The sequence below is a fragment of the Rhincodon typus genome, chromosome 1 (genome assembly GCF_021869965.1).
Source record: "Rhincodon typus isolate 14 chromosome 1, sRhiTyp1.1, whole genome shotgun sequence".
NCBI lineage: Eukaryota > Metazoa > Chordata > Chondrichthyes > Orectolobiformes > Rhincodontidae > Rhincodon > Rhincodon typus.
Window position 1 is genome coordinate 114,193,052 of NC_063332.1, and position 26,892 is coordinate 114,219,943.

The 26,892-nt window shown below is 39.4% G+C and overlaps 1 protein-coding gene across 1 annotated transcript in view; it reads left to right on the forward strand.

Moving 5' to 3' along the window:
- Positions 1 to 26,892, forward strand: part of prss12 (serine protease 12) — a 142,820-nt gene that overhangs the window by 51,192 nt on the left and 64,736 nt on the right. The window contains exons 4-5 of the mRNA XM_048604917.1: positions 8,200 to 8,372; positions 8,970 to 9,120. Coding sequence (XP_048460874.1) covers positions 8,200 to 8,372; positions 8,970 to 9,120 — 324 coding nt within the window. The remainder of the gene's footprint in view (positions 1 to 8,199; positions 8,373 to 8,969; positions 9,121 to 26,892) is intronic.

Sequence of the window (26,892 nt, forward strand, 5' to 3'; positions counted from 1 at the left end):
TCTCATGCACCCTTTTCATCCTCCTGATTTCTTTCTTCAGTTAGCTCCTGTATCCCCTATAAACCTCCAGGGAGTCTCTTGATCCCAGCTGCCTGACCCTGAGCCATGCCTCCCTCTTTTTTCTGGTCAAAGCCTCAATATCTCTTGTCATCCAGGGGTTCCCTTCTGTTGTCAACCTTGTCCTTCACCCTCACAGGAACATATAGTCCTTTACAGATTCTCCTCCTCAACCTCTCCCCTTGTCTGAGATGCAGTGACCCTCAGGTTAAACCACCATCCAGTCATCTCCTGCTAATGCAAGAGCAGCCATCTGGTTAGAACTATGGTAACTTTACTTTTACACCAGAGAAGTGAGAAAAGCAATTTTTAAAAAAAGAAGTAATACACATCCTCCCATAAAAAATTTGAAAGCTTGCACCCCTTCAAGAAACTTAAAATTCAATGAAGTGAAAATATAGGAATATAAATCAAAGAACAATTTCAAGCAAACAAAAACAAAATACTGTGGATGCTGGAGATGTGAAATAAAAAGAGAAAGGGCTGGAGAAACTCACCAGGTCTGGCAGCATTTGTAGAGAGAGAGCCCAATGGACTCAACATGTTAACTCTCTTTCTCTCTCCACAGATGTTGCCAGTCTTATTAAGTTTGTTCAGTACTTTCTGTTTTTAACTCCAAGAAAATGTTCATCAGAGAGCAAAGACGTTCGAGCACTAGCCAAAGAGATATGTCTATCATCAATTTTAATAAGCATCTATCAAAGAAGAGGCAACACTTGCTTCAAGGATATAACCATACTGATTAGTCTCAAATGAATCTGCAAAATAGTTCCCATCAAATAATTTAGGGTTATTATCAAGAATGCATTTAGAGGTATAACACCTAACATTCTAATAACAAGGACAGTGCAAATATGAAACAGTATTCTTGGTGAGGGAAGATCATAAATGAGATACATTACAACTCCAGTAAGTAGAGTGAAAACAATTAGATGACCTTTTGAAGCCACCAGTTCCATTTGAACACAGCATAGGGATGACAATTGACAAATTAATCCATGATGATTCAAATAAGATAGAATGTCATTCATGAAATATATAATGCAGAAAATACTGTTAAGTGATTTTGGCAGCTCCACATAGTGACATTAAGCCATTAGAATTAAGTACTATAATTTGTGCTAAAATATTCAACAGAAGAATGTCGTATGAATATATCCACCTGCAACTTATACAAGGCTGTGGACTTCTAGAAAATCTTTTGTCCAGTATTATTGATCAACTTTCAGTTCTTTTTATATTTCAAAAGCTAAATTTTTAAACAGAGCACCTGAGTGAAATGGGTAATTTGTGAACATTCAAAAATCTTCAGTTAAAAGTAAGCGCAAAACCTTACGCATTCCGAGGACTTTTCAGTCACCCCTCCCTTATCCGGCCTCGCCCTTGCTGGGGCTTTACAGTTCGCTCCCACACTTACCTTTCTCAGCAACCTAGTGACAATCTTCTTTGTGTTCTGCAGCAGCCCCAACAATGGGCATTGCTCCTGCACTAGACAGTTGCAAACTAGTTGCAACTGCAGCTGGTTGAATAGGAACTTTCTCTCCAGATGCAGACAGAAACCTCACCATGAGCCAATTAGCATCCTGAAAGATATTAAATTTCTGTGGGTTGACAGGACTGGTGGGAGTTACATCCTCTTCTGTTCATTTCACCTGCTCACCCATCGTAAAATTCTGCCCCAAAGGTGTGTTACAGCCTAAACTTATTATTTAGTAAAGATTTTGCATTGCGAATGGTGGTGAGACTAACAACTTTCAGTACTGTAGTGGATGCACATTCCAGTTGTACACTTATCCAAAGTTACGCATGGAAATCTGTAAGTTGGGGTCCCAGTTGTGGAGTAAAGATTAAATATAGGAGTAACTGCTGACCATGTGTAAAGTTGGAACTCTGAGCAAATAGGGTCTCAGCCAGGGCCACAACGTCTAGATTATTGTGTTATGTTTAATAAAACCAGTGTTCACTCACTTGAGTGTAGACCTGATCTTAATGTAACAGTCACCTTGCTATTCCATCAACTGAAGTGTTGCAGTGCCTTATGATAGATCTGGCATCGAATTCCAGGTAAGGGCATGAAGTTTTAGGACTTAGCCACTAATCACCAATTAAACATGCTGAAAGAAATTATAAGGCTAGCAGATGCATATCTCAATGATGTTTTATTAATTGATAGTCATGACTGACCTCCCTGGATTTGAGAATTTAAGTTAATTAGCATGGAATTTCATTTCTTAAGAATTCAATAATTTTGGAGATCCAGAGATAAAAGTGCAGGAGTATAGGGACCAGGGAAAAACATCCATGGCATTTCCTGTCCTTCTCTCACATGTTATAAAACCCAAGTATGCAGGATCAGATATCTGCTGACAGAAAGATTCTGTTCAGAATCTTGAAAAAGTGCTGTAGGCAACTGTAAACAGATTGAATGGTGGGTGTCATTCCTTCCTCACTCAGTGCAAACCCCAGGCCATGTCATTGTCCGTATTAGTAGGCTCTGCATTAGGTCAATTGTACAGTTAGATGCATCTGTGATTTGTAGATTGGTGAGGATGTGGTCAATTGGTTTAGTTCCTTATGCTCTTCAACCAATTGCTGCAGACCCCATTTGACATGTCCTTTAGGACTCAGTCAATATTTGTGCTACAAAGTAATTCTTGCTAATGGACATTCAAGTCCCCAATGCAGTTTATGTTCGATGCTCTTGCTGCCCTCAGTGTTTCTTACAAGTGATGTGCAACATGGAGGTGGACCAATGCATCAGTTGAGGGAAGATGGCAATCAGCAGGATGTTTTCTTGCTTATGTTTAACCCACGGGTCTGGAATTAATGTTGGAGGCTCTTGAAGCCAATTCTGGCAATGCGGACATTTGCCATGTCTGACCTATTGCTGCGACAGGACAAACGCCCAGAAGGTAATGGATCAGTCTGAACACTAGTTGTAAGGTTTGCTCTGGTGAATATGACTATGTCAGCAAAACTAGTATGTGTGACATGTCCAGGTATTAGTGTAAAGGGTTTTGTAGCATCAACTGCATAAGGCCGCCTTTGCCATTTCCAGTGTCTAGGTTGATGCTGGATGCTCCATCTGGTTTTAATTTTGTTTGACTTTTCTGTAGCATTAATGCAACTGAATACCTTGCTCGACTATTTCAGAGGAAGAGGAACCACATGTAGTTCAGCCCATGTAAAGACATTGATGAGGCACATGGCTTTTAACGACAATCTAACTTTCTTACTCCAGATTTAACTATTTGTTGAATTTAACTTCTCCTTGCTGCAGTGGTGGGATTTGAACTCCTTTCAATGCAGCATTATTCCAGGCCTCTGGATCATTAGTCCAGTAAATTTACCCTGTATTACAATTTCCTCTAATAGCTCTGATTTCATTTCCTCGTAGACAGTAACTAATAAACTGTTTGCTTAACTAAGAGATCAATAGACACCTCACTGTTACAGTGTTGAGTTGTTGGCATTGGGCACATGGTCACAAATCTTCCCTCAATGGCTGTTGTATCAATACTATGGCTTTAAAAGGTGTACTTTGTCTTTTTTTTGAAGAGAGGTTTTAAGACAGAGGTGAGAGCTGTCTATTCAAAGCCAATAAAGTAAACAGCTTGTGAGGCTTTGGGATTCTTTTTAGAAGTTGGAACAATAGGAGCAGCATGAATGGATAGAATCAGGGTCCCAAAGAACCAGGGTTTTAATTTAGCTTTCAGCACTTATTGGGGTTTTAAAGCTGGTTGTGGAAGTTACTGTACATGTCTCCTGACCACAGCAAAAAGCTTGGGTCCTCTCTGCTGCCAGAATCACAGTTGAGATGAACTGTTTTTCTGACTTTGCCTTTGCCAAGGGGGTGTTTACAGAATGTTACCCTCTTGAAACAGTTGCTGTTTAGTAGTTTAGTAATCTGTTATTCTATTCATTTTTCCAACAGAGTTAAAGTTGTACCAATTCTTCTTTCTTTTGTTTGTATTTTAATTGTAGGTTAATAATAAAGAATATTTTGCTTAAACCTGAGTAAACAGTCAAATAACATCTGGAACACAGCACCTTACAGTTACCTTTAAATAAGATAAAAGTTAAAGTCTAGGCTAGCTCCTTGATAGGTCTAAAGGGGGTTTGGTCTGGTCCATAACTGTGAACAAGACGAAAATACACAGATGGACTGACAGTTGAGGAAAGAATTTCGAATATAAAATCTGTGAAGCAGTGACCGTAGAAAATCAGTGAGAAAGTCATAATACAGATAGAGTCAGTTATGTTATTTTGGAAATCAAACAAGATAATCAATCGGTATAGGAAGGCATAAAACCTCCACTGTTTAAGAAGAAGTTTCACCAATTGTGAAACATTAATCTATGTAAGCCTTAAAACCCAACAAGATCCAAAATTTATGCTTTGTCAAATAAAGCATCTTACTAACTCTTATCGAGACTCATCTCATACCAGTTCACCTTGAAAAAGTTGAAGAAGTATTCTTGAACAATTCAGTTATATTGTTGCAACCCTTTCTAAAAGCAGAAATTGTTGTATTCCAGAAAGCTGGTTGTTGAAGAATTGAACTGGACCCAGTTTTTATATGTTTTTATATTTACTTACAGAGCTGCACGTTATATGCATGCCTCTCTTAACTCAACCACTGTTTTTTTTTCTGAATCTATAGGAAATGCAAGTGAATCCACAGTTAATATCTATCATCCACAAGTAGTTAAATACATTTCATTTATTTTGAGGACACCTCTGGCAAGATCACCTCTTGTTATCCATCTCTAATTGCTCTCAAGAAGTCATGATGAGCTATTTTGTTGAGCTGTTAATCTATTTGATGTAGGAACACTCACAATGCTGTTAGAAAGGGAGCGTCAAGATTTTGATCCAGTGACATTGAAGGAATGGTGATATAGTTCCACATGAGGAAAATGCGTGGCTTAGAGGGAAGCTTGCAGCTGGTGGTTTGCCAATGAATTAAGTACACAATTTCCAGATACAAAACAATTGAATCAAATCCCATTGAATTAACAAGCTGCTTTTGCTCATGGGAGTGATGACTGGTATCAATGAAGCCAAGAATTTATTTACACTTTGCTTTTCCCTTAATTCATTACATAGACCATAGATGCAGAACTTTCTAAAATCCTGATTTTCTTCTTTTGTTGGTCCTTTTTTAATTGACGGCATAAATCACTCATTTGCAGAATGTGCTGGCCTTTTAGCTTACATGTCATCACTGTTGACACTTCTGCTGGCAAGGAATCAATTAAGGATCCTGTGAATCTTACAGGATAGCAGGATGTTTCACCTTCTGAGGTAGCAGTAAACCAACTAAGAATGAAATCACTTGATTATTTCAGTATTTCATGCCATTTCTCTTGTATTCCTTAAGAAAGCTAAAACACAACATTCTTGTAAAAAGAGTTAATTCTGGCAACTATTTGTTCAGTATTTGTTTAATAAAGCTGTAACAATTTTTCCAAAATTGCAGACTATTGTGAAGCACAGTTGCTGACCCGCTAACCCTGAGTTATACCCTTCCCCATTGTTCCTGAATTTACACAACTTTCTTGTTAGCTATAACAGAATGATCCGTACCTATAATAGCCACAGGCCCAATGGAACAATTTTAGTATGTTAATGAAGTGGGAAGAGATTGAATGGTGACTTGCTCAGGGACGTCACGGAGGTGTCCAAGCACTGTGATATTATGGTCTGGCCTAGGCCACTGTTGACATAGTACCCATAGGAATCCCTGGAAATTGCCAGAAATCATAGAAGAATCATAGAATCCCTACAGTGCAGAAGCATGCCATTCAGCTCATTGAGTCTACATTGACCATCTGAAGAGCATCGCACTTGGATACACCCCCTACCTTATCCCTGTAACCCTACATTTCCCATGGCTAACCCATCTAACCTACACACCCCTGGACACTATGGGCAATTTAGCATGGCCAATTCACCTAGCCTGGACACCTTTGGACTATGGGAGGAAACTGGAGCATCCGAAGGAAACCAATACAGACATGGGGAGAATGTGCAAACTCCATACAGACAGTCACCTGTTGGTGGAATCAAACCCAGGTCCCTGGAGCTGTGCGGCAGTAGTGTTAACTAATGAGCCACCATGATGCCCAAAAGCCAGAAGATCATTGAGCTGTCTTTTATTAGTTCCACTCTCTCCAGAGTGTTGACATTTAATTGGGACATACTGGTTGTCCGTCTGTAGTTGGCAAAACATTCCAAACTACCTCACAATACTAAAGCTGTTCCTAATTCTCCATTCATTTCAACCGGCACTTAGCACAGCCAGGGGTGTCCTTGGACTATGAGAATAACCTAGGAGAAGAAATTCTGCTGTTTCTATGCAATGTGGAGGGAGCAATGAGGATGCCACACACTTGTAAACAATACATTTTAATTAGTTAATGTTAAATGTTGGAACATTGCTCCTAATTTTTCAATATCTGTTGATGCTAAATTTGATCATTTTGCAAGTGGTAGCTACCATTTAGTAATCAGTTTACTTCCTGCTGCGTTTTGGAACAATTTAAAGTTCAAAACCCTTGGATTTAGTAGACTGTATTAATTGTTATGCTGGAGGTTGAAGCATTTAAAGTCATTTTCTGACCCATAAGAATGATTATTATAACTCAGTCACAGTGTGATTTTTGTGTTATGGTCTTGATACAAATAGTGCCACCAACTGTCATCAGTAGAATATGCAATCTGCATCACAGATGTGGCTTTACAAGTTGTTTAATAATAGCTTGCTTCCCAATTTATATTCAGTAACAACATAAAATGCTGAAAATGTACAATAGGTGAGGCTAAAAAGAGAAATCTTTGATCATTTTCATTTGTTATGTTATCATTTATGCCTTTTCTCAGCAATTCAACATACTGTTATAATTTCCACAGTCATGTGTACATGAAGCTATATGTGCTTCGTCAAATTTTTCAATCTTGTCCGTTAATATTCTGTTGTCTTAAGCTGTTATACTAAATTTTGCTTAATAAAAATACAATGTTAAATCATTCATAGATTGAGAAATGCAACGAAGTAATTAAAACTTTCAAGCTTTCCTTATAAAACAAATTCTGAAACTCAAAAGGAGGAGCCTAGAAAGTTTTAAGCATTTTAATTAGGGTCTAAAACTTGCTGGTATTTGATAGAAACATGTATGCTGAGATCTGTCTGCTGGCGTCCTTAGTTCCTGACCCCATCAATGTTTCCAGGGCGGGGGAAGTGTTCCCAGTTTAAGCATCTACGAAGACTGTCCATGACAGTTCAGGATATGACACTGAAAAAAAAGGGCCATATCGTGGTGATGGGTGGGATGGAGTGGTTGTGGATGGATAGTTTCCACAGTGCAATGAAATTAAATACATGTCATAGAATCCCTATGGTGTGGAAGGAGGCCATTCAGCGCATCAAGTCCATTCAGATTCTTTGAAGAGCATCCCAGCCAGACCCATTCCCCTACCTTATCCCTGTAACACTGCATTTCCCATGGCTAATCCACCTAGCATGCACATTCCTGGACACTATGGGCAATTTAGCATGGCCATTCCACCTAACCCACACATCTCTGGACTGTGGGAGGAAATAGAGCACACAGAGGAAGCCCATGCAGACAGGGGGCGAATGTCCAAACTTTACACAGACAGTCACCTGAGGGTAGAATCAAACCTGGGTCCCTGCTAACCACTGGACCACCATGCTGCCCATGTCATGTTAGCTGACCTTGGAAAGGGGAAAAATTTACATTGTTTTCTTCTTCCAACCAAGGACATAGCCATTGTCTCAGGTCTGGAGCCTTATGGTGACTCCTATGTTTGTTATTCAGCAACCTGGTAAATCAGGCTGTCTCTGACAGGGATCTGTGTAACAAGGTCCTTGGGATTTTCTGGCATATCTATGAAGACTCTACTTATCAGCCCTCTGGGGGGCTTATCACACTTATGCTGAGAGATTCAAGGAGTTTCAAAACCCCTTTGGAAATATTACTCCAAAGTAAAATTCATGCATAAACTTAAAGGATTCAGCTAAAATACGTTGAGAGGCATATGCCATCTTCTGTTATTAGAATGTTTTTCTATGGTTTTGCATGTATTTGTAATTCTATCACTTTCCATTTTATTCAGTGAGAGTGGAAATGCTGGGCAAGTACCTATTTCTGGATTAGTACTAGCTCATTGGAGTAATGTTCAGTGCCGAGGTGGTGAACACAGTTTATTTGAGTGTGTGAAGGAGACTAGACAACGTGGGAACTGCCTTTATAAACGGGCAGCATCAGTTGTTTGCAATCCTCCAAAAGGTAATGAAATAAGTTGTCAACTTTTTTAGTGATCTGTCACAATAAACTCTAGGAAAAATACCCCATTGTACTGTAATGTTCCAATGAGCCAAAGAACAAATAGACCTAAATTACAATCTAATACTTGGTTTTGTCCATGTGAGGGATAATTGTATTGGGAATTAGAAACATTATTCCATGTACACCCAGTGACAGCCTTAAGCATTTTTCTCCTGAACACTACAGAACAGCTAACGCGCACATTTTAAAATTTAGATTAATTTGACCTTTCCTAAAACTAGACATTATGCTTGCTTTCATGTTCAGTTCCTGTTTATTTTCAATTGTAAGATAAATCAATTAGGATCACCAGTCAATTTGGTGATAAAATCTAGGAAATCTTTGGACATGTAAGTTTTTTATGCAACTTCATTATGGACTTATTTGTGGAATAAATGATTTAAAATGCTATAGTTACTTACTGACAATCCTTGCAATAAAAAAACACATTCATTAACTTGAGCATATGTGTTCGCATAGAGGTATATTGCTTAATTTGTTTGTAAGTGACAACTCCACAGAAGCTATTTATCCGTGCACTTGTCTGTTTAATTTTAGTACCTGCCTTTGTTCCAATTCGATTGGTTGGAGGAAGTTCTGAATATGAAGGCCGTGTGGAAGTCTATCGTTCAGGTCAGTGGGGAACGGTGTGTGATGACCACTGGGACGAAGCTGATGCTGAAGTTGTCTGCAGGCAACTAGGCATAAGGTCGGTATGATGAAGCTATTTCATTATAATGAGAAATGCAAGGATGGCTGTAGAGAAAATCAGTGACTATCTCTACATCAAAGCTAATATTTACAGTTATTAGACTGGAAGTAGCAGGATACATGCTGTGGTAATTAAAATTTTATAATTTTTAAATACTTTGCACGCAGAATGAAAGTGTTAGATTGATAATTTATATATTTGGAATGTAGCATGTTGCTTCCACATTGCATGTGTTGTATGATTTTCCCTGTAATGTTGTCTTATCTATTTTACTTACTATTCAGCATTTTAAATAATTCCATAGTAGAAGGCAACTAATTTGCTCTGCAATATGTATTGTACAGTTTTTCCCATAATATTTTCTTATCCATTTTTCCTACTATTCAGTTTTGTAATCAATTCCAAAGTATGGACATAGAATAATGCCAGTGACTAGAACCAATGAAAGGCCAATTTTATCTCTTAGTAGTGGAAAAACCTGCTGGTGGTCGATCTTTTGTCCATAATAAATCCCTCCTGGATTTTCCTTCTGTTCAGTGAGGTGCTTAATGTTTATCTGATCTGCCTCCACAGCTTTCTTATTGCCACCAAATACTAAATTTAACCTTTTAATATTCACTTTGGAACTCATCGGTAAACAGCATCAGTTGAAACTTTATTGATCAAACATCTTGAAGGATATAAAGTGCTGGAGAAACTCAGCAGGTCTGACAGCATCTTTGCGGAGAGAAACCAAGTTAAAGTTTTGAGTCCAATATAAGCTGGCTTCAGATTTTCAGTATCTGCCGTATTTTGCTTCTGTAAACTTGAAGGATAAATTTTCTTGATCCTTGATCCCAGAAGATAGCCATTTTCCTGGGTGTAAAAAAGGCAGACACACGTTTTACCGGGCCACTGCTCTTTTTATATTGCACTTGGATTTCCATGTTTCCTGGACATGAAGGAAGGTGAAATATGTGGTGCTAGGTCTATGTTTGCGGGGGATACAGAACAGAGAACTATGCCGGTGAATTACGAGAGCCTTTGCTTTATATTCCTCCAGGATCATTGACTGGGCACTCACAAGGCAATGAGCACTCAGAGAAACACAGTAAGGGGGCAACATCTATAATTTAATTTCTTGCCCCTTCTATCAGTACTGTGTGAAGCTTGGAACCATACCTACGCTAAGAGTTTCCATATAGACAACTTTCAGCAAAATGTGAGACGTGTCTTTTTCACATAGCAGGATTCCATAAAATCCAGGCAATATTTTATCAGTGATCTTAATGGTTTGTGCACAGCATTTCTTTGGCTTTGTGAATTGCAAGAGCTTTCACTCAATGAATTCGTAGGTGATCTGTGATCATCAAAATAGTATCATTGCTGCTTTCCAGGCAGCAATTATACTGTCTCAATTTCATGGTGGCAGAAATTTTCAACCTACATTAACGTGCAATGTTAGTTCATGGGTTCTGGAGGCCTGGCTTATGAAATTTCTGAGATAGCCATTAAGAGTAAAAGAGCTTGGTTACAAAAGGTTCCTGTTGGCACTAGTGTTATCACTGAACACATGACAGGTATCCCGAACCACACGTAAGAATCTTTGTCAGATCTAAATCATCCAACAATTCAGCTTAGCAAAGTCTTCAAGTTAATTACTGTGGACTCTGTTGAGATTTCCTATCCAGTAAAGCCTAATCGTGGAATAAACAGAAGGGGAACACACTCAGCTGGAGTTGATAGGCATGCATTTTCTTAACTACCGTTCCCTTCTTTCACAGGCTGTACCTTTAGCCTGCAAGATATTGATAGGGCAAGAACAATCTTTGTTAGTTTACAGTATATAGTAAACAAATATAGTAGCTTCAACGTAACAACAATATATAATACATTATAACATAATAAAACAGCTCCATGCAATTCACATAAGCATTATAAAACAAAATATGTAAAAAAAAATTTTAAAAATGAAGAGAGATTAAAGCAGGCGACCAAAAGCCTGGTCACAGAAATAGATTTTAAGGAGAATCTTAACAATGGCAAGTGAGGTAGAGAGGCAGGAATGTGTACAGAGGGGATTCCTGGGCTTAAGGTCTCGATAAGCGAAAATGATGGAGTGACTAAAATCAGGAATCTCCAAGGGTCAAAATCAGAAGGCCAGACATTCGTCAGGGGATGCGGGGCTGGATTGCCAAGTTAGGGAGAGAAGTGACCATGGTGAAATTGAAAACGAGGAGAAGCTTTTAAAATCAAGCACTTGGGAGACTAATCCACAAACCAACGTAGGTCAGCGAGAAGAGTGTTGATCGCTGAACTGGCTTTGGTGTGAGTTAGAACATGGGCAGCAGAGTTTTGGATGATCTAAAGTTAACACAGGGTAGATGTCAGCCAGTGGTGCTTGGGAATTGTCGAGTCCAGAGTTAACAAAGGCATGGGAGAGGATTTCAACAACAGGTCAGCTAAGGTAGAAGCAATCTTGAGCAGTACTGTGGCTCAGTAGTTAGTACTACTGTCTCACAGCGCCAGAGAGCAGGGTTCGATTCCACGCTCAGGCAACTGTCTGTGTGGATTTGCACATTCTCCTTGTGTCTGCATGGGTTTCCTCCGGGTGCTATGGTTTCCTCCCACAGTCCAAAGACGTGCAGGTTGCTGGATCAAAATCCTGGAATTCCCTTCCTAATAGCATTGTGGGTCAACCCACAGCAGGTGGACTGCAGTGGTTCAAGAAGGCAGATCACCACCACCTTCTCAAGGGCAACTAGGGACGGGCAAGAAATGCTGGCCAGCCAGCGCTGCCCACATCCCACAAATGAATAGAAAAAGAAAAGGTTGGTTGGATTGGCCATGCTAAATTGTCCGTAATGTCCAGGGTTATGTAGGCTAGGTGGATTAGCCATGGGAAATACAGGGTTACAGGGACTGGTTGGGAGGGTGGGTCTGGGCAGGATGATCTTCAGAGAGTTGTTGTGGACTCAATGAGCTGAATGGCCTGCTTCCACATTGTAGAGATTCTAATGATTCCATGAAACTGGAGCTGGGCATTTAAAATGATGGAATGTTATGTGTCATGACCTCATGTCAAGGATCAACTATGACACCAAGATTGTGAGCAGTCTAATTCAAGAGAGGGATGGAATTATTGGCAAGGGAGCAAAGTTTTTGTCAGAGAGAGACAGTAGAAAATGGATGGAATGTTTTTCAGGCAATAAAGGCCTTGACTGTGTGCTGGAGAATTCAAAAGACCCACTCTTTCAGCCAAAGCAGAGCGGCTCACATTTTGCCACTTCATGGTGCATCTGCTATTTTTTCGACTGCTCTCTTAACATTTCATCCAAATCTTTAACATAGTTTGTAAACAGTTCATATCATAGGATCCCTAGAGTGTGGAAGCAGGCCGTTCGGCCATTTGGGTCAACACTGACCCTCTCCCTGTAACTCTGGCTAACCCACCTGGCCTGCACATCCCTGGACACAATGGATAATTTAGCATGGCCAATCCACCTAACTTGGACGTCTTTACATAGTGGGAGGAAACCGGAGCACCCGGAAGGAATCCATGCGAACGTGGAGAGAATGTGCAAACTCCACACAGACCGTCGCCCGAGGCTGGAATCAAACTCGGGTCCCCAGCGCTGTGAGGCAGCAGTGCTAACCACTGAGCCACAATGCCACCTGTTGAAGCCCCAGCTCTGATTCCTGTAGCACTCCACTAGTTGCAGTTTGTCAACCTGAAAATAACTCATTCGTCCTGACTCTCTGCTTTTCATTAAGTAATCAATTCTCTATCCATGCTAATGTGTTCGTCCAACATCATGAGATCTTATACAGTATAGTAGCCTTTTATGTGATATCTTACCAAATGTCTTGTGGATATCCAATTACATCGCATCTTCTGTTTACAATAATCCACTCTTCTTATTATTTTCTCAAAGAACTCTAATAAATCAGTCAGACATGTTTTCCCCTTTACAAAACCACATTGATTTTGTCTAATTACATTATGCTTTTCTAAATGTCCTCCTATTTGTCCTCTATTGGTACAAATTCCAATGAAGATGTTAGGTTGATTGATCTGCTTTCTGTCTCGCATTTATTGGTCCAACAAGAAGAGGGTCATGTCTTGAACAAAGTGTGGTTTATTGTATGCTAGTGCCTAGTTTCTGGATACATTGAAATGATGGCCTATTGTTACAGAGGCTATGAAGAACCCCTGGATGTTAAACAGTTGTGTTTCACAATCTACTTGACATCATAATAGTGGATGATGCTCATTGTACTCCTCCATTTTACAATTTTTAAACCCTTTCTGACTCGTACACCAGCCTTACTTCATGTACTTTTCCCAATTTTAATATACATTTCTGTGCATAATTACATTTATCACCAGTCCATCTCCCCCAAGTCAGTGACTTTACAATTCAGGCCATCTGGAGTTTCACTATTTTTCTCAAATACATTCTCTTTGGAGGAGGAAGACTGGCAGTTTTCTGAGTGGAAGACTTTGATTCTCTTCCTGACAGACCGAAGTCTGTAGGTTCCTTTGAACTGGAGGTCCTTTAATCTCTTGGCTTTCCTTCATGGGGGTTGTCTTCTTTACTGAAGCAGGCAATTTCTTCCTTACAGTAACTTGAACCATTGGACATTGGTCATCCCTTCTCAGTGGTGACTTCCATGGAGTTGTATGCACAAGATCGTGAATCTTTATCAACACACTTTTATATTGAATCTCAGCGATCGTAAGAACTGCAGATGCTGGAGTCAGAGATAACACAGTGTGGAGCAGGAGGAACACAGCAAGGCAGGCAGCATCAGAGGAGCAGGAAAGTTGACGTTTCAGGTCAGGACCCTCCTTCAGAAATGGGGAGGGGGAAGAGAGCTCAGAAATAAATAGAGAGGAGGGTTGGGGCTGGGGAAGGTAGGTGAGATGGTGATAGGTGAATGCAGGGAGGGAGTGGTGGGGTTTTATATTTACATTGAATCTGCCTGCAGATGTATGCTGAACTATATAGATTTTTTTTTACTGCAACTTATTAATTGGTTTGGACGTTCCCATTCTCCATCAGCCATTTCATTTGTCCATTTTCCTCTTCCTTATTTCCATTATTTGAGGTTTGCTTTTTGCTTGGCATGAATTCTGTCACGGTTTCTGAGGATTCTTCTGGTAAAGATAGAAAATTTTCATCTTCAACTTGTCTTTTTTGAGTTACCTCAGCATCAAACATTAGATTTGAATCGGCCATAGCTCTTTGTTTGCTAAGTTGTGTCACATTTTAAGGTGCATGAATTATCTGTTTATACATTAGCTCAAGTTGGGGTAAACACTCCTTGACTATCCCACTGCTTGTGTTTTCTAGCAAATCTGGTGTTCTGAGGAATACAAGAATGATTCTAGTATTCTGAACTGTCTTCAGTTTGATAGGAGTGAAAAATATTTTTGCTCAACCAGTTTAGTCACAGGTTCACATCTCTTTGTCCGTATAAAACTAATAGCTTAAGCAAACTCAACTAATCTTAATGGATTCTGCTTTCTGTTTGGGTCCTGCCATGCATCTCGGGAAATTTTCCAGCAATTGTTCTTTGACTAGCTGCACCTTGACACATTGTTCCTTGATTTTAACTAGTTTAAATCCTTCTGCTAATCGAAGAAAATTGAGGTCAACATATATGTTTCTAATCAAGAGTGATAATTCTTGATTGTGAGGGGCTTATAGGCTTTCTACTATCTGGAATCCTCTATATTGGAGAGCTGCTCAGGGAATAACTTTAGTCTTAAGCACTATGCTTCTTAGACTATGTAATGGACTGTTATTGACTTTAGACAGTACTTTTTAAATCATAGCTCACTACCTGACACTCACTCCATTGTCCAAGTTGAAATTTGTGAGATGACCTTTGATATAAGTATCAACTTACTGAAATGTATTATCTGGATCACCTTTTTCCCTTAGGAATATTTTAGGCTTTTCTTGTGTTATAGGCTATTCCACATCATTAACCTCTTTGTAAGGGGAACTTGGTTTTGTAAGGGGATTTCTTGGTTTTCTATGGCTGTGTCCTAACCCAGAAGTACATTTTCTGAAAGTAGCCTATTGTATGGCAGATAAAACACTCACTTGTAATGGTTGGGCATGGTCCGTGCCTGTGAGGCTTGTTTGCTCCATAGCGCCGACAAAGAATTTAGTATTTGATGACTGTTCTACATGCTGCTGGGTGAATACCAGCAGCAGCATGTTGAGGCCCTTAATTGGAAATTGACTACAAACAAAGGCCTCAATTGGTGGCAGTGTGGGAAAACTATCCACAGGACATCCCACAATGTACCCCTTGGGTGATGTAAATTTCTGGATATTCAACACTGGCTTCTGCACCAACCTATTATGGATAATATTGATTTCATCTGCTGTAACTATTTATGGCCCAGTTAAAGTTAAAAGTTAAAATAAATCGAGGCCATGTTTATCTGCATATGTAATTGGTACACTTTATCACAATGCGTTCTTTTGGTGATGGTGGGATATTTCGATATTTGTTTCTGCTATTGTTTTCCTTCTAGCTGTTTTCTTAAATGACTAGGAAACATGAGACAGTTTGTTGCTATGTCAGGAAAAGCAGTTAAAATTGAAGTGTTCCTCCATTGAAGCATTTAGATTTATCACTATTTCTGCATAGTTTCCTTTTAATTGCTAAGAGCAAACAAGATAATTAGCATATTTCAGTTAGAAGACAATAGATTCTAATAATGTGAGGTTTTGAATAAGAAGATGATGAACAATGTGCATTTTGTTCACTAACAATATGCTTCTGACAATATCAAGACACTCTGGTGCAAAACCACCTTGCATTAAACTCTGATGTCAGCAGGGGCAATATCTTGACACACATGATCTTCTCTTCTGCCTGAAAACAATTCTATTCTAATTCCTTTTTATGTTTTCAACACTAGTATGAATTGATTCAACTGATTACTGTACGTGTGAGATATATTTTCTATCACTCTTCCATTTTTGTCAAAAATCAATATTAGCATCTTATCAGTGACAGTTCCTTCTTCTGGTTTTAGAATCCCAAAGTGTGGAAGCAGGCCATTCACCCCATTGAATCCACCCAAAGATCATCCCACCCCATCTCTGTAGCCCTACATTTCCACCTGACCTACACATTGTAGGCAATTTAGCATGGCCAATCCACCCAACATACACATCTTCAGACTCTGGGCAGAAACTCACGCAGACAATGTGCCAATTCCACACAAACAGTCACCTGAGGCTGGGATTGAACCTGGGTCCCTGATGCTGTGAGGCAGCAGTGCTAACCCGTGAGCCATTGTAACACCTGCTCAAGATGTTTTGAAAGAAAGTCAGTGTTTTTTGTTATTGCACAATTTATTTGCGCTGAGGTCAGTGATAACTTATATTAAAATGTCACATTGGTTTCAAGATTGCTATTTCACACAATCCAAATGACCTGGATGTCAGCCATGAGAAAATTGTTTGACAAAAAGTTAGAACACAAATGCAGGAGAAGAGTAAGAGTTTACCCCTTAGCGTGATCAATTGACTGATTGCTTTCGATTTTAGACACAGATTCTGATGATGCTTTTGAAACTGATTCTGCAAAGCTTGCTGTGGAAGTCACAGTTCCAGTTCAGACATCTTAGAATTGTATCGCTACATCAACTTGTAACAGACTGGACTGACCAATCATAGTTAAGACATGCTTCAGTCTCCATCCCAAATTACCAGAAAATCTGTAGTTGGGGTTCATATCAGGGCAGAAGAATTTCAAACATTCAACCCATTAACTTTATAAATACAATCAGCTTATTTTACTCACCAGAAGTGAATAATGGTTTGGTGACTGGGTGTCCTTTGTATTAGAACAGAACATTTGTTCCTCCAGCCCACAGCACGCCTGGTAATTATTCAAAGTGCAGACATTTAGACGATGATATATTATCACATCTGTGCTGCCTATGCACTATAGTCTGCTGTCTGAACTGTTGTTCCCATCTGAATAACCTTAACTCTTTGATTACAAAGTACTGTTTTTCCTTCATGCCACATTCATTTGCGGAAATACTTGTGAATTAATGTGTGTATAAGTTTGCAGATGGATGTAGATTACTGGATCACTTATTTTCATGAACCTAAATGCAATACCAATTATCTGGTTTGTTATTCAATCAATGGTATCCAGTCAACAGTCAAGGCACAAGGACTCTACCAGTTTGACATCCTTAACATTTGTAGAGTGATGTAAAACAGCAACGCTGACTTTTAAGAGGTGACTTTGGTTGTTGTATTGTCTCTTTTTCTGGTGCATTGGGGTGACAGTGGATTAAAATCTCTAGAAAGGACTCATCACTGTATGCTTGCTGAACTTCAGCCACCACTATTTTTGAGAGTGCGCTATAATATTTGGTCTGCATCATACTGACTAGATGATAATCAGAATCCTTTGATATAGATTGAACCAGGATAGTATTTGTAAATCAGAGCACATTGTTTGCATGTGTGGCCCACAAACCAAGAACAATAAGTAAGCAAAACAGTGTCCCTAAAGAGATTGTTGGACACCACTTAGGAAAGGCCATGAATGTTTGATGAGGATTTTATTGACAGCGGGAGATTTACTTGTTTTGTGGATCCACAAAAATCTTCCTAACGTTGCCCTTTACTGCCTGCTGACAAACCACTAACCCTCCTCTTCACACTATCATTGTCAGCCTGACATACCCCTTTCATAGTCTTTTGCCTCCTTGATTGCATGGAAGGGCAACTCATTTAGTGCTCACAGCTCAATGTTTCCTTTTAAATAATAGCTGATTATGCAAATAGTCTAGGCCTATTGTGAGCTGCATTGGGCAGGTATTGGGATTGCTGCTTGCTTATTATGTATTCCACCAGAAAAGAGCATCAGAAAATAAAAAAAGAGACAAAAGCAGGACTCTACCATCATGTCATCCAAAAAGTGCAACTTCCATCACATTTGGTTCTTCCTTTTCATTTCATTGTCAAAATGGACCTCATTTTAAATTTCTGTTATTTTAACATAGCACCCACTTCACACTTCAGATTTGTTACCTTGGTGGAAAAGCTGTGTAATGATTTAGTAGAAATGCCCATTTGTAAATCCACTAGGCAAAGTGCAAGATTTTCCTTTCAATTAGTATGATATATCTTTAGTATTTGGTGTCATTTTATTTTGCAAGTTGTTTCAGCCAAGAATTCACAATGCTACACTTCTATGGTTCAGTACAATTTTTGAATTTGTGCATTGTCTAATTTTTCCTGGATAAGAAATGTCCAAAAGAACTTAACTCTTCCTTCGGAAGCCTCTGATTTACTTAGAGTAATTTAACTTACAGTCATGATTTTCAGAAATCAACCACAACTTTAAGTCAGGACTTAATGTGTATTGTTGCCACAATGTCAATTTGCAGCTGTAACTACAAGCCCAGTTGTTACTGATGTATGTTCACAGAATTCTCACTCTAAGTAGTTACATAAAATTATTAGATTTTTAATTTTAAAAAAGTATGAACAGATATTGTGAGAACAGGAAATGAAGTTTGTGAACTGTGGCCACCATGTATTGATAGTTTCAAATATAACATATAGACATGCTGACATCAGTATAGGCTCAGGTTTTCTCATCACAGCTTACAGAGACACAAAGGTCTGATGGTAAAGTCGTAGCACTGATGGTTGGACAAGGAGCATAACTGGTGGTGGGCTTGAGAAAGTTTGGGTGACTTAGAACAGGATGTCATCAATATACGTGTGAAACCTAACACTGTATTTTCAAATGATGCCACGGAGGGACAGCATCCAGATGAGACTGGATAGATGAGAATAGAAACAGTTGACACCATTCCACTGGTGCTGGATAAATTCAACTTACTCATAGATAAAAATCATAAAATAGCCAAATAAGAACATTCAGTGAATGCCTCTGTATACTGTTCACCAAGTTCATTACCAACTGGAAAATGTCAGAAACGTGTAGTGGGACTTTAATGGTGGGAATGTGACTCTCCTAATTTCAGATGAAGACAAACATTTTGGTCTATTCTGATGTTGAGATCATCTTTGTTGTATTCTCAGATACCAGCACTGTGAGTGCATTGAATATTCTGGTTACCAACAATGGTGGTCTGTGGGTAGAGTAGTTTACTGCCACCAAACTTTCCTTTCTAAGTTAAGTCTAACAGCCTGGGTATTATCAATGGTGAGGATAGATCACAGTAGCGGTTTAATAAGATGTGGCATTTGTTTCATAGAATCCCTAGAGCGTGTATACAGGCCATTCAGCCCAACAAGTCCACACCACCCCTCCGAAGAGCATCCCACCCAGACCCTTTCCCCTATCGCCCTACCCCTACCCTTTCCCTGTAATTCCCATGTCTGATCCATCTAACTTACACACCTCCAGATACTATAAGCAATTTAGCATGGTCAATCCGCTGAACTTTGGACTGTGGGAGGAAACCGCTGCTCCTGGAGGAAATTCATGCAGACATGGGGAGAACATGCAAACTCCACACAGACAATCACCCGAGGGTGGAATCAAACCCGGGTCCCTGGCGCTGTGAGGCAGCAATGCTAACCACTGAGCTACTGTGTCACTCTTTTACATACCTGAACCCCGAGGTGTCTCTGTTCTACAACACTACCATACCATTAATTGTTTAAGCCCTGTCCTTGTTTCATAGAATCCCTACAGTGTGGAAACAGGCCATTTGGCCCTACAAGTCCAACGAGTTTTGTACAAAGTAACAAGATGTAGTTTATTTCATGATACCGATAGTTATGATTGCCATCAACTAGACAGGCATAAACAGATATTAGGAACCAGGTATGCCATGTCTATTTCCATGAGCACTTTGTGTAAAACTAACTGCTTCTCCACCCGAAGACTGTATGATATCATCAGGTTGGGTGGAGCTAATGCAAATTAAGCACTAACTGTTTCAGAACCAATAACAGCTATCACCGTGACTTGACTGTGTACAATGTCAGTTCCCCGATACAATGTTGCCCTTGATCAGATTTAGTTTGTAGACTGAAATGGTCCTACAGAGCTGAGCAGTTGTGAGCAAACATTAGAAGCAGCTTTCTTTTTGATTATCTGTGGTCATCAAAAACTATTTCATTTGTTCTGTCTCTTGATGCATTCTGGTTTCTGGCACCAACCTGCAGGATTCTGACCAGAACAATTCAGCTGGGGCTACATAACCGTAGAGAAAAGAAACTTTTCTTGCCAAGTCCACTATGATTTTGTTTCACCCGTTGGGTCAACATATCCCTTTGCCTCCCAATTCATGGAGTGGGACTTGGAGCAGAAGTAATGGATTGCCATAGTAACAGAGGCAGGGAACATGGCAATTCATTTACTCAGAGTCATACAGTAGAACATAGAACATAGAACATTACAGCGCAGTACAGGCCCTTCAGCCCTCGATGTTGCGCTGACCTGTGAAACCAATCTGAAGCTCATCTAACCTGAACTATTCCATTATCATCCATATGTTTATCCAATGACCATTTAAATGCCCTTAAAGTTGGCGAATCTACTACTTTTGCAGGCAGGGCATTCCACGCCCTTACTACTCTCTGAGTAAAGAACCTACCTCTGACATCTGTCCTATATCTATCACCCCTCAATTTAAAGCTATGTCCCGTCGTGCTAGCCACCACCATCCGAGGAAAGTAGTACTCTCTAATGATAATTCAAACCAAATTGCAAATTAATCATGTTAAAAGAGAACTGAAGTAGGAGAGATACCACTGAATTTCAGAAGTGGTTTATTTCTAACTTTCTCAACTGACAAATATTAACACATGGATTGGAAGTTTTCATAACCCAATGTGACTTTGTGGAATTTTAGGCAGAAAGAAAAGCCTTTGAAAACCATCCTTGTGTCTGCATTTAACCCATGTTAAGAATGACTGACTACAAATGACATTGATACACTTTTTCCATTATTTTTGTGATAGTTTTCGGCCTTCTATTTGTTTTCCTTTTTCAAAGTCAAGGCTTTGACCCTTAGCATTATTGCAATTCCAGGGATGCAGAGTACTCTGATACCTTTGGTTAAGTAGCCATTCTACTGTTGCAAACCCAGATAGTGTGGAACAGCAGACTCTTTAACTGGTGAAGGTAGTGAAGAAGAGACAATTCAGTCGTCACTGATGCCTGCATGCTTACTTGCAGCAAAGATCAATGGTTCATGTGATGGGCGAAACAGCCCTGCACTAATGCTGTAGAGGCTAATTCCAGTTTTCTTGTTGCAGAGGTGTCTAACGTTTTTTGTTTTTAGGTGCAGCTTTCAAAATGAATGGCATGTATGACATGACTGCATTAAAAATGCAAACCCTGAAATGCAGTGCGTTCGAACATTTCAATGCAGAAAGTTCAAGCTCCAATGCACAAACATTTGCAGGATTGTCCATTCATAATAACGCAAAGTCCCCTTATGTACACAAAACAAAAACAAAACCTCATGTAATAAAAGTCAGATCTCTGCAGAAAAAAAATGACCTTTGACCCTTTTATCGACGTCCTTCCACCCTATAATTCTTACTGTTTCAGGAGTTTGAAGCTGGAAGCTCTAGTTTCAGCTTTTGAAACCTTTAATGCTGCTTGACTAATTGGTGAAAGAGAATTGCTCTCTTCAGGGTCTTAATTCACTGATTAAAGAAAGTCTTCAGAAATGAGAGGCATCTTTTCTGCCATGAAACTAGTAACAGACATTTTTCATTCCACTTGACTTAAAGCTATTTCTAGCTGTGGCAAATGGTGGAATTTGAATTCAATAAAAATCTGGAATTAAGAGTCTAATGATGATCATGAATTCATTGTCAATTGCCATCTGGTTCAATAATGTTCTTTGAGGAAGGAAACTGCAGTCTTTAACTGGTTTGCCCTACATGTGACTCCAGACTCACAACAATGTGGTTGATTCTTATTTGCCCTCTGGGCAATTATATATTGAGCAATAAATGTGGGCCCAGCCAACGATGCCCACATCCTGTAAGACTAAAAAAAATTGGGGGCCCTTCTAACACATTGGTAGTGGCCCTACCTCTGAGTTGGAAGGCTCCAGATTCAGGTCCTGTCTAATCTAGAGCTGTAATAATGTCTCTGAGCAGCTTGATTTGGAAGATATTTAAAAGCCACTCTATTAAAGATACCTGAATGTGAACAAGCAATTTTCTGAAGACGGGTCCCGACCCGAAATGTCAACTTTCCTGCTCCTCTGATGCTGCTTGACCTGCTGTGTTCCTCCAGCTCCACACTGTGTTATCTCCGACTCCACTGTCTGCAGTTCTTACTATTTCTAAGCAATTCCTTCCAATGGCTTTGAAAGTGCAAGTAATGTGTGTGGTATTGTGGCAAATGTTACTCTACAAAAGCTTAATTTTTAAAGTATGTTTTCTTTAACTATTAACTTGATCATCACAACTTGTCACCACTCCACTGAAGTTAGGAAAAAGAAATTGAACCTCAAAAGATGAGTTGATGTTCCCCACCAGCTCATACACTCAGCCGTTTACCCCTATCACAACATACATTTTTCTACTTAGCAAGCAGCACATCTGTTATAATATTAATATGACAACAAACCCAAGAAGGGGCTGAAGCTAAAGTCAGCTTTGCGTGCTTCTCTTAGTTTATACATCTGGGAAGAGCCAACAGAGACTTTGGAGTTCAGATTAAAGGAGCGTGTGGGACAGATTTGGCACACAGGCAATATGTTGGATGCTTTTGCATTACCAGTTTAGCTCAGACCAAGAACTGAATTAATTACGAGGTTGAGTTGCATTAATTTGATTTTTATTTTCATGGGTTTGGAAAGTTGAAGTGTGAACAAATTGAGGTATTTATAATTGCTAAAAATGTTTGTTTTAGATGATAAGAAACAATTTCCTTCTAAGAATCCAGAACAGGGAGCACAATCTTAAAATTAGAACTAAGTCATGCAGTAATGAAATCAACAATCATTTTATCACACAAAGGCCTGGAAATCTTTATCCCAGAAAGATGCTGATGCTGTGTCATTTGACATTTTCAAGACCAAGAATAACAAACTTCTATTACATAAGAATATGATGAATGGTAGGTTATCAGAGTTGAGGTACAAATTAACTTAGATCAAATTGAATGGTGTAACAAGCTTGAGGGTCTGAATGAACCACAGCATCCCCTTGTTACTATCATCAAATTTTGGATCTTCTCAACTCCTAGGTGCTCATTTCGTTAACCTGATGAATCTCTGAGTTGTTTTGCTCCTTTTAGTAAAGCAGGCCCTCTTTTCCATATTTAGCACATGTTGCAGACACTAATGTAAAAGAAACTGGACTAACTTACATGCCACTGCGGCTTTTCCGGTATCGACTTCCACAGGAAGACATCTCCGATTGCAATAACATAGGTTTATTGCAGCTGCAATTTAAAGAAGACCATTTCTTAAACCCTTCACTGTTGATGTGCCATTATGCACAATTTTAATTTTGATTACTCAGACATAATGCATCCATTACTTACAAAGGAATTTGTAATTTATCCATAATAATACATTTCAATGTTAGAATATTATCTTGTGCACAATTTAATGATATCTTGATAGGATATCTTTTCCATATCATCTTGTTACTTCGGTCATAGTCAATACAGAGATATCATATTAAGAACTTTCAGTCAATATGTTTTAAAAACTAGACTCAAGCCAGCAAATGAACAGCTGCTGGAACTCATGTGACTTTAGATATTTGATCTACAGACAGTACCAAGTCTCAGGTGAAAAAATTGACCTGGTTAAAAATGGACATTCAACAGCTATCAAAATAATTCTTACATCCTTCTTCTAGGATAGCCCAACACAAAATGTCAATAGAATTTCGAGACTGCCTACCTACCTCCTTCATGCAGGACAATCGGGAAGGTCAAACCTCAACTTGTAGGGATAAAGTGAACAGATACTATTAACCTTCGATTGTTTTCTGATAGTTTTCCCCATCCAAGCCAGACTGGGAGAATCTCAAAGGTGATAAACCATAGCACAGATTGTTGCAACACAAACCCATTATTCGTACTTTGGAAAAGAAATTGAACCTGTAGAAAATAATTAGAAGCTTTGGAGATAGTTTTTTTGTTACAAAAATCATCAAACAGCTGCTTTCCTGTTAGAAGCTATCAAAACTAACAATTCCACCAGACTTTGAGAAAAGCTTTGTGATGTCAGGCAGCAAAGTATGTAATCTCTTCCAGTTTGAAATTCACCTGAGAACCTACCTCTTAAAAAAGTAGACAACAAGGAATCTTACAGCCTGCTGAGAATCCTTCCCTTTACCTTACCTTAGTTTCAACAGTAAGTCAATAAAACCAGGCAAGAAGTCAGGTTTGCCTTTTGGGAAATTGTAGATTATAAACCAGAGACTAAGCAGACTGAGTTCAAACCGTAGTACCTTTAACTGAAACCAATTTTTGTGTGTGTGAGTGTGTGTAAGATTGAGTAGATAATATTGGACTATTTTCAGGGTGTGAGAATAAATAACCTTCTTTATTTGAAACTTATAAAAAATTGCAATTGGAATTATTTAATTGGGTCCCACAATCAAAAAGTAAGAAAACACACATCTCTTTTAATTCCAAAATGTACTGATCATGGGCAGAAAGGTACATTCTGTCCATAATAGTTACATTCCTTGATAATTACAGGTAAAGGAAAACTTGTCTGTGGTTGAGCAATATTAGCGGAGATAATGCACTCAAAATTTGTCCCTAGAGTATCATAGGTTTTGGTGCTTTCAGAGCCTGGAGATTATATAAAAAATAATATTGTATCAGTTCCCAATGACTTGTAGCTCAGTGCACATTCATTGTCATTTAGAAAGGGCAATAGTAGCAGTATCCTGTGTGTATGCCAAATGTGTGCTGAGTGGGGAGTTTGTAATAGCAACCAGTGTTTAACACTGATGTGCTGTGTAAACTTCTACTCTGTACATTGTATATTCTGTTAACACCGTGACCAAAACACATCTTCAACAGCGCCGGCTAAACAGATCACCAAGTAATTTTTAAGTGAGGTAGTTTTGAATTTCTGCAGTTAGTGGAAGTGCTGTGTGGAGGTGCTCATAACAACTTGTTTCTGTCAGAAGTTAGTGGTGCTAGACCCTTGGAAGGAGTGGTGTGGATTTAAAGGCAGAAGGGAAATTTGTTCATTACCTTTGCAGCTACATGGTGCTTGACATGATGATTGAACAGCGAAGAGAAATTATTCAGAGAGAGAAGGCAGAGAGAACCCTCAACAAAAATCAGAGGGTCTTTAGGGAGCACTTCTCCTACCTCTACCTCAGCTAAGAGCAGAGGCTAGGCTCCATCAAGCAGTTCGACACTGAACTGTGCCACCTCTTTGTACAAGACTGGAAGCTTCAGAGCAGGGCAGAGATGACACTGGCAGTGACATCTATCTCATTTTGTCCCTCAAATTCAAGGTGCAAAGATCCTTCTGTAGCCAGTGACATCACCATTTTTTCAGCTCGCTGTGAGTCACTGTTTCAGGAGGAACGATGGGGCCTTATGCACAAGGAATAAGGGCATTGTTCCCTGTTCTGTAAGGAAAGAGAAGCAGGAGGTGCAAGCATGTGGTTTTGCTGTGTTAATGGGACTCTCCATGGAGCAGGAAGTTATTGACCTACACTACATGGTTACATGGCTACATTTCAGCACCTTCTCCTGAAAAGGCCTTATCCAATTTTAAATGCTAATGTTTGAACAGAGCCTGCAGTGCCAAATGAAAGGAAATGATGTTTATGGCCAGTACTGATTAAATAACTGGTGAAAATGTAGCCACAATGCTACAGCTTGGGTCTTTTGTCTATGAGGTCGGTGCTAATTATGCAGGCGAATGGAACCAAAGAATTCTTTTGAGTGCAAGTTAAATTTATTTAATATGTCATTTAAAGAGAAATAATCATGAGAGTTTCATAAATTTCAACAGCCTTTGGATTAAAGTTTGGAAACCGATGGGAGCTCTTGGCAAAAATAATGAAAAAGAGTGCTGGAGAAACTCAGCCGTTCTGGCAGCTTCTGTGAAGATAGAAGAATAATCGTATGGGACTTGAAACATGAACTCTGTTTCTCCCTTCACAGATGCTGTCAGACCTGTTGAGTTTCCCCAGCAACTTCTGTTTTTATTTCATGCATCTGCAGTACTTTGTTTTTATTGGAGCATTTGGAAAGTTTAGAGGGAGAGAAAGGAAAATGAAATAACAAGTGAAGGGGAAACACATTATGGAAGTGTGGCACATCATGCAATTATAGGAAAGAAATAGGACAGACTCTAGTCATTTGAGGTGGTGAATTGATCTACTTGAGGTGGATATGATTTATATTGCATTTTAGGGCATCCATCCCATAGAGTAAAGAATGTACCACATCTGTAACAACTCTGAAGTAAAATCTGAACTGATTCTCACAGCCACTGGAGTGGATGAACTCTGTTTATACTTCAAATCTGTTGAATGCCTCATTAAAATAGATGGTATTGCCCAACCCCCCACCACCAGCACCCCGAGTTTGAAAATCCCAGGGAAATGCAGCTCCGTTAGCACTTTTGGCTGAACAGTGCTGACAACTATAACCAGGATTCCCAAAGGAAACAGAGATAGTAGGAACTGCAGATGCTGGAGAATCCGAGACAACAAGGTGCAGGGCTGGATGAACACAGCAGGCCAAGCAGCATCATAGGAGCAGAGAGGCTGACGTTTCGGGCCTAGACCC